We start from the raw sequence: 14,432 nt of genomic DNA, 5'->3' as shown, positions 1-14,432 counted from the left end.
CTGTGAAGCACTATCTGAACTGAGGAAATCATTTGGATATAATTATGTCTGATGATTTTCAGAACCCTCATTTCTCCCATTTCCATTGTTGATTTCATTATGTGAATCAGTCTCATTTTGTTATCCAGTATTTTAACATTTTATGTAACTACTCTTGAAATCCAAGTATTTTTTCCTACTGTACCTAAGTCTTTGGCAGGATTAATAAATATATTGATATTGTATTAAATATCTTTCCCAGTGAGTTTAATTTTTGGTGTGCTCCAGCTGAAATTGTTAGACATAGTGCCTACCTTACAAATCACTGAAAAAAGCATGTTTAGTTTTTCCCAGCTGTTCTATGTTGAGGTTGCTCAACATAGTCTGGTTGTCTTCTGTGAACAGATAAGACAAGAGATTAATGGAGTGACAGATGAAAATTTTGAATGACTTGAGGTTGTGCTTGGTGGCAGGAGTAGGGGTTTGTGTTTCTGTTGGTTTTGTGCGGAGTTTGGAATCACACAGTTTCAAATGAATTCAAGCACATAACTCATGCTCATACAGTTCTTTGCTTGTGTGTTGAAGTGGACTTCTGTTCAGGAGAGTTATAGCAGGCCTCTGAATTTCAGCCCTCTGAATTTGTCTCCTGCTTTGGTGGGAAGTAATACAGTAAACCATATGTTTACAGAGATCTTCTCCACCACTTGCCTATATTATTTCATACATTAAAAGCCCAAGCAATTAACACTAGTTGTTTGACATTATCTGACCATTATAGTGAAATGACCTCAGTTTTTACAGGTATTTGTGTAGCTGATTTTCCCTGTTTTCAGTAAGAATTATCCACTTAAATGCCTTTAAGCCCTTTTTCAGGTGTATGCAGTTCAACACACACTCTTGTGTGTGCATGGTCTGGTCCTCTCTCATGTTATCCACGTGAATAGTCCATGAACATTAAATCCCTGTAGACTAAAATGTTTACTGAAAATTTGTTTGAATGGCATCATATGTATAGGTCAGTGAAACATGATGTGAACAGGCCCTTGAGAGAATACAGGTTATCAGAAACATTTGGAGACAGAAAATATTGCAGTATGCAGTGTTCATGATCTGAGGAAAAACTAGAGTGAGATGAAACATCATGATGTAGTGTTCTGTGAAATTAGGTAAGTTTTAATTTTGTTTCTTAAATGGCCCAACAGACGTTGATGCTCCTCATCAGTGAAAGTTTTCCAGTAAGAGTTTGTAAGGCAAGACTTCCTGCTCCAACCTTCTACATTTATAATGATAGCTCTTGTTGGAATTACTTCATTGCAGTCACGGCAAATTTCATCTCAGAACCCATCCAGGCAATAGTCTTCTCTTAGAGTTTCTGGTCTCCCCAGGAGGCTGTGTGATGCTGAGAGCTGGAAGCCTTTCCTTCTCATTGCCTCAGCTTGAATGTGAGGCAGGAGTTTGTTCTGATGTGAAGTCTTCTCTGGACTATACCAACCTTAGCATCTAGAGATTTGGCATCATAGAATAGGAACAGCTATACAGAAAAGGCTGCAGAGGGAGGTGGTGGTGTCTCTATCCCTAGAGGTTTTCAAGAAATGTGGATGTGGCACTTAAAGATATGATATAGCCAGCACCACTGGTGGGTGCTTCAGTGATTGGATTAGATGATCTTAGTGGTCTTTTCCAACCTTAATGATTCTATCTATCTGTACATACAGGAAATATGACAAGTCTGTGATCCTGGAGGTTCTCTCCGCGCTGATAGTTTTAAAAAGTGTTTAATTAAACAAACAAACAAAATGCAGAGCTTTAGCTTTAAGTGTCAAATCATGTCCATTGATTATAATTCATGTGTCTTTGCCTTTGCTGGGAGTCAGCAACACTCAGTGACTGAATTTGGGAGCAGAGATCTTTTTTTTTTTTTAAATTATTATGATTAGACTCTCTGAAGAATATTTTCTCATGTCTTGGAACAAAGTAAGCCAGCCAGCCACAACAACTGTAGAGAAGACCAGCATCTGTGCCCTTCCCTCTCAGTGTGGAGGCAGGAACAGAAGTACCTGAAAAACAAACCAGCTATGAAGATGCTCCTCATTACTCCTTTCCTGTAACACTGGAACTAGGAAGAATTGAGTGTTTCTGTGCTCAAATCTTCATGAAGTGTTTTAGCATTTGGCCTTAAGAGGCTCTGCAGAAAACAGAACAGTTTCATGAAGAGTACACTAAGTATCTCATGCAGGGATCTTAAAAAAGTAAGATGTTGCTTACCTGTAGGGAAATGATGAGAGAAGCAACTACCAAGCCTTGGTTCTTGAAAAAAGAGCTATATCCCTAGCTGAGAGATCATGGTATGGTAATTGTCTACTCCAGATTTTCCAGAAACTGGAGCAAGTCCAGCAAAGGGCCAAAAAGATGGATAAGGAATTGGAGCATCTGCTGTACAAGGAGAGGTCTATAGAGCTGCTCAGCCTGAAGGAGAGAATATTCAGGGAGGGGACCTATATGAATAATGTATAAATTGCACATAGAAAGAAGGCTTAATCAGGCTCTTTTCTGTGGCGCCCAGAAAAAGAATAAGAAGAAATGGGTATGCATACAAAAAATATCTCATCTGAACACAACAAAAAAGCTTGCTTACTGTGAGGGCTGTCAGACACCAAACAGATGGCTAAAATTGGTTCTGGGGTCTGTGGGAGTATTCAAAGCATGACTGGACATGGTCCCTGGGGTCTCTAAAGCTGACCTAGATTGTCCCTTTTATCCTCAAAAATTCTAAGATTTTGTGATCAGCCAAAACTACACAATAAGCATACAGCTTTTATGTAAAAATAAAGCCTCATTTCTGACACTTTCATTGAGCCCAAGTGATAAAATGTTCATTACATTACAGAGAAAATCAAAAGGAGCGGCTGTAGCAACAGGGCTAGAGTACTTCAGGCTGAAATTCCTTCACGTAACATTTCATAATGTTGTGTGAAGTATAACAGGTTTAAGAAAAACATTGAGACAAAAATATAATTTTTTTTTTTTTCAGAACATTTGAGAAGATATCGTAGTTACATTATCACCTAGATCTTCCTCATGCCAAGCGACTGTTACAGTACTGCAAATATTAGGTACCACTCATCACCAATGAATGTTATGATTTTAGGAGAGGGACAAATATGGAGAGAAGTTTAGACAGGAACTTCTGGTTTAGAGCCTTGTGAGGGATCTGTAAGATGTTAGAATATGATTCACAAAAGAAACTGAATGTAGCTGAATGAAAAATGTATGTGCATGAATATTCTCGCCCATGCAAATGTTAGAACAAGAACAAAAAAAAAAAAAAAGAGGAAATAAGATCTGCTCTAAAACTACTCTTTTACACAGTGTCGTGATGACTGGGAGTGGTATGAAGTAGAATCTGTTCTCAAGTTGAATTTATGCCTTGTAAAGGAAAGAATTAAGATTCATTGGATTAAAGAAAGAATAACAAGCATGATTTTGTAATCTATTGATGAGACACTCGTGGGATACTTGCATTAGAGAATGCTTTTCCTATTTAAAGGGTTGGAATTTCCCATAAGTCTTTTGGAAATAAAAACCCAGCAACATCCAGGGCTTTGGGAAGAACATTTTATTGCTAAGCGTATCTTTAAACAAAATGCAAATAAGAAAAGAAAAAGAATCAAAAAGGAAGAAAAAGAACGGTGAAAAAAGCAATAACATCACAATAACTCAAAGAAAAATTCTTAAGATTGTTCATAAAGCAACAGGGATATGGTAGAAGCCCACATACAGGAATGCACATGTTCCCCAAAAATGTCCAATAGAAACTTACACAAAAAAAGGAAAGTGTAATTGTTTTTTTTCCTCTTAACTTAAAAAAGGAAAGCAAAAAGGAAAGGAAGAAAGGAAATCATTTCACAAGACTCCAAGACTCCAAGAACAGCAATCTTTTACAGACATCAAGATATAATCAACTCTATATAGTTTTGGCCAGTTAAATCATCTAAAATCGTGCTTTCATACCTTTTTAAAACCTGTCTTTTTTTTCTTTTTAGTATAAAAAATAAAAAAGGAAAAAAAGGCTCAACCTCTCACGCACACGCACCACGCACACATACACACTGAAAATATTTGTTAACATGAAAGCGGCTTCTCTAAGTGTTTGAGAAGGCTGTTTCTTTGAATTTAAGTTCCCATGTGCGTGTGTGTATTTGATGACACTTCTTCAAAGTCAAATATTCATGCGACTTATGAACACCAGCAAGAGTAGATTCCTAAACCTAAACAGCTGATTAGTTTTCATCTGTATACAGAAAAAGTGTACATTTCTGATATTTCAGAGTTCTCAATCCATCTTGTTTTTTGTTGGTTTTCTCTCTTTCTCCCTCATTTGCTCTTTTTTTTTTTTTTTTTCTTTTTGTATGTGACAGGCATGGCCATCAAACCACCTGGCTGTTTTTCTATACAGTAAGTAATCCTTTTCACAGTAACTGGGAAAATGTAGGAACCAAACAACCAAATTAAATCAGTTAAAAACAAAAGACATTCCCAATTTAACCATAAAACAGTATATACACCTTCAGGGTATTCATATAGAAATTATACTAGCAAAAAAAAATAGTAGTAAAATATGTAAACAAACTTTCAGGTATTTTTTCTTGACACAGGTAACTGTGACAAAGCTAAAACACACGCTTTCTTCACATCTTACGGTTTGCTTTTGTTTTCTGTTTCTTTTTACTCTGTTCTTCAAGAACATTCTTATTCCACATTAAGACCATAACAGAACTTCTGTTCCAGTCGTCCCATCAAACATACCATGATAAATATATCTGTGTGTATATATATATAATATTATTAAATTCCTTTTTCTTTATTATTTTGTGTGTCACAGCAGCTTTATTTTCTTTTATATAAAAGAGAAGGAAAAGAGAGAATAGGGTAAATGGAAAGACATGATCTGAAATGTCAAGCTACAAAATTAAAGTATTACATATGAAAAACAGTTTCATGTCAAAAAAAAAAAAACTATACATTTTTGCATTCTTTTACAAGTGGTTAACTTTTCATACATTTTATGGGTCTTATCACAAGTTGAACTCCAGTGGTGTCTTTCTGATCTCTTTATTAAACTGATTTTTTATTTTTTTTGCATGCATTGCAGTCAGTCACAGAACTAGAACCTGGAGGAAGGCTCCTTTATTTTTGCATGGTATATTTAGCTCAGAATGACTAACTGTTTCTTAAGCATCCTTTTTTTTGAATCTTCAAATCCTTTTAACAGTAGTTTGGCTGTGCTAACGCATACTAAGTGATATTCTCAAATATTTCCAATGATTCTGATCAGAACAGACCCAAACCCATCTATTCTTCAGTTCATTTGCAAATCCTGGTGGCAGATCCAAGGGGACCAGCTCTCCATAATTTTCTTCATCAGCACCCATCACATACTTTCACTGCATTGTTAGCAAATAACTTACTGCAAGACGACGGTTTCTAGAGACAACACAACCAGATATGCAGAGTAAACACCATGAGTAGCTTTTGAGTTCATATATGGCAATAGTCTCTCTTTATTTATTATGGATTTTTTTTCCGAGATTTCTTCTCAACACATATCATGCTCCCCACCCCCACAACATTCCTCTCAACCCTTTCCTCCCACACCCAAAAGTAAACAAAATCAAAAATAAAACAACCCAAGAAACCAAACCAAATCAAAATCCAACAATCTCCAAAATCTTTTATTCCCCTCCTCCAATCTCAAAAAAATTAGGTGTGCTGGACACAGCCAGATCAGTTTGTTAGATATTTTTTTTGTTGTTTAATAATGTTTGCATTTTTTTCTTTTTCTTTTTCTTTCTTTCTTTCTTTTTTTTTTTTTTTAAATAACTAAACTGCAAAATTATTGATACAGTCAGGAATCACGAACATTGTTAAAGACTCACTTGGAGATATGAAACAAGTAAGCCATGAAGTCTTCTACTTTTGCAGAAAGTTCAGCGGAGGAGGAGATTTGGAGACGTCCAAGTTCACTAACAGGGCAGAGCTGTATGCGCCATCTCCAGAACGCTAAGTGTGCTTTATAATACATTAGGGCAGAGTTTGCTGACTCCAAGTGATGACTGAGACATTAACAGTCACTGCTGATATTTTTTTTCCCAATACTTTTTCCCACAAACGATATCTCCTAATCTCGTTCACTGCAATGATTCTGATAGTTAAATCTCATTAAGTATTTATATATTTATATATAAATAAGTATTCTTTTTTACACATAATACTCTTTGTCCTTGTTTTTCTGTTTCTTGTGGCCACTCTTTGAGCTCTGCTGCTTCTCCTTCATGAGCGTGCCGTTGCTCTGGGCTGAGTTGCTGATGTAGTTTCGCGTCTCGTCCACCTGATAGGACCCCTCGTCCCTGTTCCTGTACTTGTACATGGCGTACAGGAGGATGAGGATGCAGAGGGCGGCAGCAGCCACAATGCCGACGACCATCCCCGTTGTGCTGCTCGACTCGCGGACCACCTCTGAGGCCCCCGGAACCCGTCTGATTCCTGGCTCCGTGGGGTTTGCTGTGGGCACATTACGGAACATGGGGGAAGTGATTAGCGGGCTCTTCAGCTTTGTGCTGTCTAGCTCATAGGCAGTGGGCAACGGAAGCAAGACTATGTCAGGCTGGGGTTTGAGCTCACGGTTATTCATTTTGCCGGCTGGCAATTTGGGTACCATCCCAGTCGAGGACGAAGCTGTGGAGCGGATCAGCTCAGGGGACAAAGACGTGGTAGTAGTCCTACCAGTTTCGGAGACTTTGTTAGGTCTAAAGTCCTTGGATTCCCACTTGGGTGCGTGTGCTTTGTAGCCACCTTCGAAGATTGAAGTGGAAAGACTCTTATCTGTTACCAAGGAGAAGGTGGTGTAAAAATCTTCATCATCAGTAGGGGGTAGGTTAGAGTCAAAGGTTTCCCCTGAGCCATACCCAGATATCACCAAGCCATCATCATCACAACCATCGCTGCCTTGGTCCGACAAGCAAGGTAACCCCGCCTCAGAGGTCATGGACAGGGAATCTTTGGTGGTCTCAATAATGGTGAGGAGGGGGCGAAAGGTAGGGGGAAGTGTAATGAAAGGTGCACGAGTAGCAATAGGAGGGATATCTAAAGGGTCTTCTACAAGTAGAGGAATAACTAATTCACCTCCTGGGATGGAAAAGAGAAGAAAAAAAGAAGATTAGTACACATTACTGATACAAGACACCATTTTCAAGTCTCGTAAGGGTGGTACAAGGATATGGGCATTATGAATAAGTGTCAGGGATCAGATTTCCTGCCTAGCTACACTACGAATAACTTTCTTGGGGGTTTCTTTGATTCTTATATCCCACTCTGCTTCTGGCATTGATCAATCATGTGTTCCATTTTCTTTTATCCTAGCCTATGCTAGGTTTGTGGAGTGAAACACTACAAATTTTTGGGGACTCAAATTTTTGCTTTTGAAGATACTCTCAAGTGACTCTCTGGGCATCAGTTTTTGGCACTGGTCTTTCTTGAGCAACTGGTTACAAGACTGTTAAAATGAACTATTTCAGACCACCAGTACAGCTATATCCTCAGGGGGATTTTACTGTTCATCTTAAGTTTTTCCTCCTCTGGTTCTTTTCATTTAAGAAAGCACTGGTATTTCTTCTCTGACACTCAAGTGTGTTTTCCCTCTGTAGTATTTTCTAAGGCCTTTCCCTAAGGCCTTTCCCATTCATCCGTTTCTTCTTGATTGTTGCCTGGTTTTTAAATTGTGAGAACATTCATGAAAGATAGATATGGAATAAGAACCAGGTACTTACTAGGGTCCATGAAGGTACAGAGCTCTACTCAAAGCTTGTTCATTTCTTTTTAATCTTACCTTTTTGTTCTACATTAGACATGTCCCTTGCCTTTTGTCTTCTTGGGCTACTAATGTCATATCATCTTGAGCTTTTGTTCTTCTTTATATCCTTTTAGTATAATTCGATTAAAAGTTAAGAAAAGAATTAATTGTGATTGATGATGCAACTAAATAAGCGCTCGGATGACCCAAATTAATTGTGCTTGAATCTGCCCAACAGAAATTTCTTCACACCTGCTGATAGTCTTCATACATAGATATCAGTAATATATTTTCCCAGCATGGTAGCTAGGTGCCTACAAAGGACTAAACATGAGTTAGACTTATAGCCTACTCTGGAAGTGCAAATTAGCTATAGCTGTAACTTCTGTACCTTACTGAAGTATAACGTGAAACGAGAAAACCAGAGTGTCATTTCTAAGACTGGCTTCTGTACAGCAAAATTGTTACTCGTAGCTGAGTAGTTTTGATTTGTCTGTATTTTGTAAAATGAGTGTATTTTCTCTTTTGACCTTAGAAATAATTAACACTCCAGCATTCTACTCTGATATGGAGGTATAATTCATTTCTTTAATTCACTGAGTTGAGACTGCATAGTCTTCTGTTAACATGCAGGTTGCTGACACGTTTTTAGGTCATTGCTTTTGAAAGTTTGTGTATGAATTTTCCCTTGGCCATTTCTCTTTGGTTAGTCACTTAAGGTAGATGATTTAAATATAAACTGAAGATTTTATTTGATACAATGAGTAGTCATCCAGATCTGTTGGAAATAGCACAAGTCATATTTAAATACTTGTAGGAAAGCATTAATTAATTTGTATTCACTAGTTCTTAAAGAAAGAGATGCAAAAAGAATTTTAGGTTCTGAATAAATAATTCCAGCTTTTACTTAAAGTATAATAAATTGAAACAATCAGAATTAACTCACACATACCGGGGTAGAAATGAGGCTAAAATAAAGAATATGGCACTTTACATATCTTCTTAACACACCTGCATGCAAAGTGATTTTCAAAACGAGATAAAAAGGGCCAACCTGAATGTGCCGTTTAGTTTTTTGAACTTCCTCAGCATAGTCATACCACTTCTCTTACAGAAAGACAAAGAAGAAATATGTATAGCAAAAAATATGGAAAAAGCAAGAAATTTAATCTGCCAAGGGGGTATGCAGCATTTTGTGTTTGCGCATCTGAGTTGTTTTTTGTTCAGTGCAAACTGGAGCATGTAATATGATTTAGATATGTCCAGAAGCCCTATCCATGGTCAGAGTGGGGCATATATAATCTATGCAAACAGGTGGTCTTAAGCTAATCTGGAAGTATACCTCAGAGGAAAATATCATCTGTGAGTCTGCAATTAAAAATGAATAAAAATATTATAATTTAAGTGCTTATTAAACCAACTTGCATGGATGTGTTATTTAAGTTCCTGAAAGGCAGGTGTAAATAGTGTCCCTTTAAGTGAATTTTTTTCTTTTTTTTTAAGATCGCTGTTTTGCTGTTAAACAACAATATTTATCTGTGAATTTCATGCACCATCTGTGGCATCCAGTTGGAAAAAAAAAATCAGTTTGGCAGCTTTTAGCTGTTCATCTAAAGCTTTGAAGTACCTTTGTTATTAGAATATATTAGCACATGACTTTAGTATGCAGCTCATCTGCCACACACTGGGGCAATATTTTCGGCAGTTTTCTTCTAAAAATGAATTATTCTTGTCCTATTTACAATTAATTTCATCAGAGGAATCAGAAACATCTCATATTTAGTATGAAAATCTTTCTTTTTCTCCCAGTAAGCCTTGAGCCTTGCCTTAAAAGCAGGTAATAGTTCTACAGTTGTGGGTTTTTTGTTTGTTTGGTTTGGTTTTTTAAATATTTATTTATTTATTTATTTTCTGTTAAGGACTTGAGTCAATGATAAAGGCTGCTGCCATCATAGTCATCCTGAAATGTCAAGGAAAGTTGATTGGGTTGCTAAGACAAGTGATGTGTCACATAACTGAAGGAGACCAGATCAAAACTTTTTTTCATTCAGCAAGTCTGGTGGAATAACAGGACTGAATCAAGAATGAGTTTTACAGACTTTTAATTTCACGTTGGATGGAAGAAGAGAAATATCTTTCATACCAGGAAGACTGGATGAACTTTAACTTACAACTATTTAATTTCGTCTCTAGCTTCATTCCTGCGCCCAACAAACCATACAATTTTTGCTTATACACTAAGGAAATAGGCTATTAAAAGTCCTTAATTAGTAATCATTCTCCGTTAAGGAGTTCATTTGGTATATCTACTTAAGATAGCATATTTCAGGGGAATAACTAGTAGATGGCTTTAAGTGTGGTGGTGATGGTTTGAATGTTTGTTTTTTCTTTGTTTGCAATGGGAAAAACTGTGAGACACGTTGAAGAAAGTAACTTGGAAAAAGCACTCTGTAAATGCCAAATGTGGGCACTGTTTTGTTGGTATGCTAGGCACCTATGCAAATCTCATAGTTAGATAGAACTTATATGTCTAATAGTACACATAGACAATGAACACTTCTTGGGGTATCTGGTTTATAGTTTATAGAGCAGCATCCTGTAAGATGACATGGTGAAAATGCCTCTCAGTCTAAAAAAAAGAAGAAAAAAGTGCTATGTAAGGATGACAGCACATGTGAATTGTGAAAAGCTCCATGGAAACTGTGAGAAACATGATTACAAGTGCAAATTTTCTTACTGTACTTCGAAACAACTGTGTTACTGATACTACATTTCTACTTGTAAGAAACACAAGAGGGAGTGCGATGATAGGCAGATGATGAGAGTGCATGCAGGGGGGGCCATGGAGGCTCACAGAGTGACAGATGAGACAACAGGAAACTGCTTAGAGCCAGTGAACCCTTTGATGGAGAATTGGTGCCTCTTGCCCAGGGCTCCAGGTTGCTTTAAAGGTAAGCTCTGAAAGCTTTAAAAGACAAAGTGCAACATCATTGCCAAGTCTCTTCATAAAGGATTATCTGACTCTGAAAGGTTGGCTGTGAAAGACAAGTAGCTTTAAGACAAATGCTTTTTTAATTGTATGAGTTTCAAAAGGGTCAAGTGTCACGTCCTGCATTTTAGTCACAACAACCCCAAGACAATTCTACAGGCCTGGGGAGGAGTGGCTGGAAAGCTGCCTGATGGAAAGGGACCTTGGTGTACTGATGGACAATCGGCTGAGTACGAGCCAGCATTGTGCTCAGGTGGCCAAGAAGGCCTATGGCATCCTGGCTTGTATCAGGCATGGTGTGGTGAGCAGGACTAGGGAAGTAATCCTGCTTCTGTATTTGGCATTGGTGAGACTTCACCTCAAGTACTGTGTTCAGTTTTGGGCACCTCAGTACAGAAAGGACATTGAGGTGCTGGAGCACGTCCAAAGAAGGGAAACAAGGCTTGTGAAGGGCTTGGAGAATGTGCCCTATGAGGAGAGACTGAAGGAACTGGGGCTGTTCAGTCTGGGGAAAGGAGGCTGAGGGAGACCTCACTGCTCTCTTTCTATATCTATAAGGTGCTTACAGTGAGAGCGGGGCTGGTCTCTTCTCACTGGTGACAGGTGACAGGATGAGGGGAAATGACCTCAAGTTGTGCCAAGCTAAGTTTAGGTTGGATATCTGGAAACACTTCTTTACAGAAAGGTTGTTAAGCACTGGAATAGGCTCCCCAGGGAGGTGGTTGAGTCACCATCCATGGATGGGTTTAAAAATGGTTTGGATGTAGTGCTCAGGGATGTGATTTAGCAGAGGGTTGTTGGAGTTAGGATAGTATGGTTAGGTTGTGGTTGGACTTGTGGATGATCTTTAAGGTCTTTTCCAACCTGAGTGATTCTACGATTCTGTGATTCTCTGATTCTATGCTTTAAAGATTTGAGTCTCTGGGTAAAACTAAGAAGGAGGCTCTGAAACACCTTGCTTGATGACTGGAAGGTAAGGTTGAGGCAGGTTTAGGGTTTCATATTGCTATGTGAATTTGGGCCTTGGATTCCAAACAAATATTCATATGAGATTTTGACTCTGTGGATGATATAGACTGTTCTCTGGTAGTTACAGGTTTCTTTCACTCCTTTCTACTGCTGGCTGCTGAGCACCAGTTAGTGGTATGCTGTCAGGATTGCTTTTGAATTCCAAAGATTTCACAGGGACTTTTCAGACCTCTGCTTTCTCTCCCAGGCAGGGAGCAGGTAGTTCCCCTTAAGAAATAAGTTTTTTAAAAGCTTATTTTGACAAGAATTAAATGGAAGGGAAACCTATAAAGTGGTTTCCTCTGCAGTGGGTAAGATACTAAATTAGTTTGCCCATCAACAGCAGCATTACAAAAATGTTAATGAATAGCAAAGGAGTAGCAGCACTGTGAGAAATGAGGTCTGTGAGGTAGGAACCCTTGTACCAAACAGCCCTATCCTTCTCTTGCCCTTTTCACATCATGAAACAAACACAGTGTTTTCGTATATTCCTTAAAAGTGAGCCCTTAAATCTATCACATACACAATTTTCACAGAGTTGTGCTTTTCTTCAAACTACCAAGATCACTGGGGATATAAAAGGTCTACTTTAGCCTTGAAGCTGCCCTGCTTTTTCTGTATGAGTATATTTATAGATATATAATTCATACCTCTGGGGTTGATCTCCAGTAAGAGTTCTCTGCCACTGGAAAACACAGTGTGTTAAAAATTTAATAGAAGCCTTATGAACTGTAAGGATGTTGTGGGTGAGTCATGAATGCAGAGGGCACTAAAAAAGGGAAAAATAAAAACTGAAAAACTGTAGCAGCTGCCAGCTTTCATCTTCACAGCCACAACTGCTTAACTGGAGACTCAGGAAGAAGACTGATAAGAGTATAATGGGCACACAAAGATGAAATCTTGAGTGGTGTTGATAAGGGACACACCCTTAATGTCTCTTTCTTTTCCAGCTGTGTTTGAAGAGCTTTTATATTACATCCAAATTCTGCAGCCAAAGTTCATAATTTGCATTTTATTCTTATGATGTTCCTCTGAAATTTGAATGTTTTTAGTATGACATACTTGTCATAGAAAACAATTCCTTACCTTTTCCCCTCTGAATCAAAGCAATATCAGTGCCAATAATTTCTTATTAAATTACTGAGTTCATAAACTTCAATCTAATGGTGTTTTACTTAATTCTCCTTTGAGCTCTCTGAGAATGAGAAGGGGAAAATATTCACAGGAAAAGCAATGCTAACACAAAGCCTAGTAGATGAACCTTCTTAATATTATTTTCTACCTTTGCAGTGATTTAAGTGCAATTGACGGTCAGTAGTAGAGAGAAAAATCTTTCCCATAGTGGAATACTGCAACATTTCACCTCAAATATCTTCTTCTGGTGCACTCAGAGTGATTAAAGCTGTACTTCCTGCAGTGGAGTTGATCATTTTTGCAGGCAGGATTTCAGAGCAAAAGTATTTGGGTGCCAGACACTGAGTTGCTTTGAATCAACTGGAACATGACCTTGTCCATCTCCCATTATTAGTTTGAACTCTCATGATTAATTGGTGACAGCTTCCTACTTGGTCAAATGATTTGTTCTGTTTTCACCATCAGTCGTTTAAGGGACTTGCGAGTTGAACCTAAGATACCTTCTAAGTACAGTGTTAAGATGCAGGAATGCTAAAAACGTGCATGCTTATAAAAGAATACAACCTTTTTTACTTTTACTAAAAGCTCATTTTTGTTTAAAGAAATCAACCCAAACCTCTTCTGAAATTTTCTGAACATGGTTTTCAGCAGGGAAGTATTTCTCAAATGTAAATTTTCTGGAAGATACTAGCAAGCTTGATTCTAGTCACAATATGATGAGTGTGTTTACCTTGGAAGAGTACACTTGAGAGTATCAGTTAGATTGGACATTGGGCAGATAATCAGCAATCAGAAAATTAATAGAAATAAAACACTTTCATTAGAATTACATAGGAAAGATGTAGAACTGCAATAAGAAGACCTTGAGAGCTACTGAAATGCTTGAGAAGTCTCATCGGCTTTCCTTTGAAATGAAAACTACAGCATTGGACTACATACAATTTAAGTATTTTAAAAGAAAGTAGCTTTACTGGTGATTCATTTTGGGAAAGGGAAAGGGGAAAGAAAGCTAGAGAGACAGACTGATAAAAAACAGGAGCAAACTACCACAGGTTCCTTTACCCCCTCCTATGTAGAATGCAATCCGGTAATAGACAATACACAAAGAGCACATAACATAAAAGCAAATACAAATTGATTTAAAAATAAATAAGTGAATTTGTATACTTTTCCCAAAACAAAATCATGTACTAGAAAAGAAAAATGCCACAGCAACAAGATCAGAGAAAGGAAAAAAATAAGTCAATCACTTTATCAGCAAAAAAAAAGTTAAAATCTAAAAGAACTGAAAAAAAAACGATGAAAATAAAAAAATACCTTTTTTAAAAAACTAATCAAAAATACATAAAAATACTTAGAAAGCATACCACATTGATTTCATAACAGTCAACTTACATCAACAAATTGCCCGCATGTTTTTTGGCATGAAAAGAAAAATTTACAAAAGAAAGTTGTGTAAGAATGCTCTCGGAC

At 37.6% G+C, this 14,432-nt stretch overlaps 1 protein-coding gene across 8 annotated transcripts in view; it reads right to left on the bottom strand.

Moving 5' to 3' along the window:
* Positions 1 to 6,238: 6,238 nt before the first annotated feature.
* Positions 6,239 to 14,432, bottom strand: part of NRXN3 (neurexin 3) — a gene marked incomplete at both ends in the record, with an annotated part of 895,090 nt that continues 886,896 nt past the window's right edge. For 5 of the 8 annotated variants that reach the window (XM_079537660.1, XM_079537663.1, XM_079537662.1 and 2 more), the window contains one exon: positions 6,239 to 6,540. In XM_079537660.1, coding sequence (XP_079393786.1) covers positions 6,239 to 6,540 — 302 coding nt within the window. Of the gene's footprint in view, positions 7,165 to 14,432 lie in introns of all 8 variants that reach the window. The other 3 variants (XM_079537661.1, XM_079537666.1, XM_079537667.1) reach the window with 1 other exon arrangement.

This window comes from Tetrao urogallus (assembly GCF_951394365.1).
Source record: "Tetrao urogallus genome assembly, chromosome: 6".
Taxonomy (NCBI): domain Eukaryota; kingdom Metazoa; phylum Chordata; class Aves; order Galliformes; family Phasianidae; genus Tetrao; species Tetrao urogallus.
This window is presented reverse-complemented; position numbering and strand designations above follow the sequence as displayed.